The following is a 3,297-nucleotide window of genomic DNA, read 5'->3' as shown; positions in this document are numbered from 1 at the left end:
TAATATTTACGTTGTGCTACCCCGTTCTACTGTGAAGAGAGAACACAACTTGTTTAGTGAACAATGCATTTGGACAAGTAGTTAGTCGCAAGAATAAATTCAGAGTCATTATCACTATGCACAATTTTCACCTTGGAAGAAAATTGGGTTTCTACTATGCTAATGAAATTAGTCAGGTGAGTTTGAGTTTCAGATTTGTGGTGCATCAAATAAATTCATGTGCATCTAATAAAATCATCAACTATGGTGAAGAAATATTGGGGCCTAGAAATAAATATAATTTGGTAACCCCCCAGATATCAACATGCAATATTTCAAAAGATGATTTACTAGAGATTATGCTCAAAGAAAATGACAATCTAGTCTGTTTAGCTAAGGGAAAATCGTACAATTGTTTGAACTACAAGAGTTTTTATTAAAAATAAATAAATAAAATAGATACTTTATTTGAAGGATGCCCGAGACGTTGATGCCAAATACCAGATGGAGAATGTACGTTGATGCCAAATACCAGTGGCGAAAGCTTACATGTCAACTTTGACTGTGTACATGTGCAGTAGATCAGTCAAAATTAGGTATTTGTGATATTAAGTTGAAAAATTGGTTATTTGTGTTATTATTTTTTTAAAAAAATGGGTTGTACACTAGAGGAGATGCTTGGTCCACTAAATTCACCATTGACTATATGGGAATTGGGATCATTACTAACAAGGCAGCATCCAAGCATATTTCATCTATGTTGGAACTTGTGGCGTTAGGACTTATTTTAATTCCACCAACACAAATCGACGATCCATCCTTATAAGTACTACATTTATTAAAAATTTCAATGAAATAAACAGAATTAAATGAGCATAATTGCCAAAAAAAAAAAAAAATCACTTCCCATTTCCCCCCACAAATGTTCGTCCTCTCTTACTCTCCACCAATGCAAGCAAAGAAAGAGACAATTAATCTATTTATAACATATAACATATATATATATATACGTAGTTAAAAATCGTCAAAAGAAATGCTCTCACCCACTCTAGTGGGGTGTATAGAGGTGTGCAGCCAGCCGAGGTTTAGTTTGAGCCAGCAGAGCCTTGGCCAGGAAGAGATCATTTGGGGACTCCGAGAGATCAATGCTTGACGTGCCGGCCGGCACGCTCCAGTTGAAGCCTTGGAGAAGTCTGGCCAGAAGCATGACGGTCATGGCGGTGCCGAGGGGAGCACCCATGCAACCTCTGCGCCCGGTGCTGAAGGAGATGAACCGGAGCTCCGTCTCCAGCAGATCCACCTCGGCGGAACCCATGTGACGCTCCGGCCTGAACTTGAGCGGGTCATCCCAAACCTTGGGGTTCCTTCCTAGGCCTATTCGGCTTAGCAGTACGTGGGTACCCTTGGGTATGAAGTAGCCGGCGACGGTGGCGTCGCAGCTGGAGACATGCGGAAGGTTGAAGGGGGCAATAGGGTGGAGACGGAATGCTTCCCGAGCGCAGGCCTTCACGTAGTTCAGCTGTAGGAAGTCTGACTCTTGAACCAGCCTGTCTTTCCCCACCACCCGGTCTACTTCCTCCACCGCTTTGCGAAGCATGTCCGGCTCGTTCAGCATCTCTGCCAGGGCCCATTCAACTGCGTTTGATGGGTTGTCTACTGCTGCGTAGATCAAGTCCTGAAAGTTCAACAAATTAAGCACGCGTTAGAAACTCTTCTGTTTAACCAGGTTTTGAATTTCCAGAGTTATGCTACTTATTTGAAGAAGGATGAGTGGCGTGTCTTTCACGATCATGTGAACAAAATTGATTTATAACAGAAACAAATACGGTTCTTCAGTTCTGGCTAACTTACCGCTGTTTGTGCTTTGATTTCTTCCGTCGTAAGCAAAGGTTTCCCACTGCTGTCTTTTACGGAGATGAGAACATCAAGAAGATCCTCAGGCTCCTTTTTCAGTCCAATCCTCCAATCTTTTATTCTTTGCCCAATCACCTTATCGTGGTACTTGTTCACTATCTGGATGGCCTTCTTCATGGTCTTCTCATGCCCATTCAAATCCAACCACCTCAAACAAGGCATATAATCGGAGACGCAGAAAGCATAGACATGGGAGAGCACAGTGAAGAGTGCATCGACGTGCTCCACTTCCTCCATTCCGGGCCCTCCATCTTCCCTCCCCTTCCCAAAGTATCTCTTGTTGAACATCATTTTCCTGATCACATTGCCACTATATTGCCTCACTACTTCCCTAACATCCACAACTGCACCCTCCTCGGAGGATTTGCACTGGCTGTAAACGTATCTGACGAGGTTATCAGCCTCCTCGGTTCTTTTATCATGGAGCCACCGGAGTCTGGCGGGGCTCATGATCTCTGATGCCACGACCCTCCTCATCTTCTTCCACTGGTCTCCCCATGGTGTCACTGCAATGGAGAGATAGCCCCGGCTGGAATACTCCGTTCCCATTGTGAGCGGCCTGGACGCAAAGATTGCGTCCTGTTTTTTCAGAAACTCCCGAGCTATCTCAGGACAAGTGACGGGCACCACATGCACATTCCCAAGCCGGACGCATGCAATGTTTGTGTTCATATCCTTCATGAGTCCCAAGATCCACCGGAACGCCGGCCTGTTGAAGAAGATCTCCGGAAGGTTACCAAGAAATGGCCAAGGAGCCGGTCCTGGCGGAAGCTCAATTACTGACTTGCTCTTCTTCAAGTTATCAGATCTGAACAGCAAGAGGACGAAGAGAAAAGAAGCAACTAAGATGAGGCCGGTGGTGGGAAGCGTAGGCAGTAAACCAGCGGTGATGCCGCTGGTGAGGACGTCGGAGGAAGTGCCCCATGTGAGGGTGAGGAAGGAGGCGGGGAGAGCTGCAGAGGTGTTGTTCTTCATGGCCAACACTTGGGCCATGGGGGACTAGTATCGGTACAGAAGCGCAAGAGGGGGTGAGTAGTGAGAGAGGAGGTTAGTTTCCTTATATATTTGAAACCATTGATATGGTTTTCTCGAGAGACGGGGGGAAGCAGCTAGGAAATCAAGGGGACTACGCACGTTTGGTTTTTGTGCTTGACGTGACCAGGTGACACTGTGGACTCTTGGCCGATTCACGGTGGCGAGGGGCGGATGGTCACGTTTATAATTTATGCATGTACTGGGGTCGGAAACCGAGAAGGCGAGAGGCGGCTTCTGAGGAAAAGAGGTGGAGTGCGGGAGCGTGTGGGGGAGGTGCGGAATGTCACGTTTATACTTAGTTTATGGATTCCCGACCTAGTCATTGCGAATTAAAACCTGAAGGGACGGCGGAATGGGCAATCAACGAAA

At 46.0% G+C, this 3,297-nt stretch overlaps 1 protein-coding gene across 1 annotated transcript; it reads right to left on the bottom strand.

Annotated features, from left to right (window-relative positions):
* Positions 1 to 1,027: 1,027 nt before the first annotated feature.
* On the bottom strand, positions 1,028 to 2,868 carry LOC137957295 (tryptophan N-monooxygenase CYP79A68-like). The gene is made up of 2 exons (XM_068805051.1): positions 1,831 to 2,868; positions 1,028 to 1,654 (listed from the first exon to the last, which is right to left on the bottom strand). Exons 1-2 carry the CDS (start codon positions 2,866 to 2,868, stop codon positions 1,028 to 1,030), a joined length of 1,665 nt encoding a protein of 554 aa, XP_068661152.1.
* Between the last annotated feature and the right edge of the window lie 429 nt (positions 2,869 to 3,297).

This window comes from Aristolochia californica, unplaced genomic scaffold (assembly GCF_029961685.1).
Source record: "Aristolochia californica isolate CCGP_79_NKW_82.1479 unplaced genomic scaffold, dmAriCali1.0.hap1 SCAF_2, whole genome shotgun sequence".
NCBI classification, from domain to species: Eukaryota; Viridiplantae; Streptophyta; class Magnoliopsida; order Piperales; family Aristolochiaceae; genus Aristolochia; species Aristolochia californica.
This window is presented reverse-complemented; position numbering and strand designations above follow the sequence as displayed.

Bases quoted from the DNA above. Each gene is read 5' to 3' on its own strand.
- LOC137957295 (XM_068805051.1), bottom strand. From the start codon at position 2,868: ATGAAGAACAACACCTCTGCAGCTCTCCCCGCCTCCTTCCTCACCCTC. The intron at 1,655-1,830 runs GTAAGTTAGCCA...TTGAACTTTCAG, and splicing joins AAATCAAAGCACAAACAGCG to GACTTGATCTACGCAGCAGT.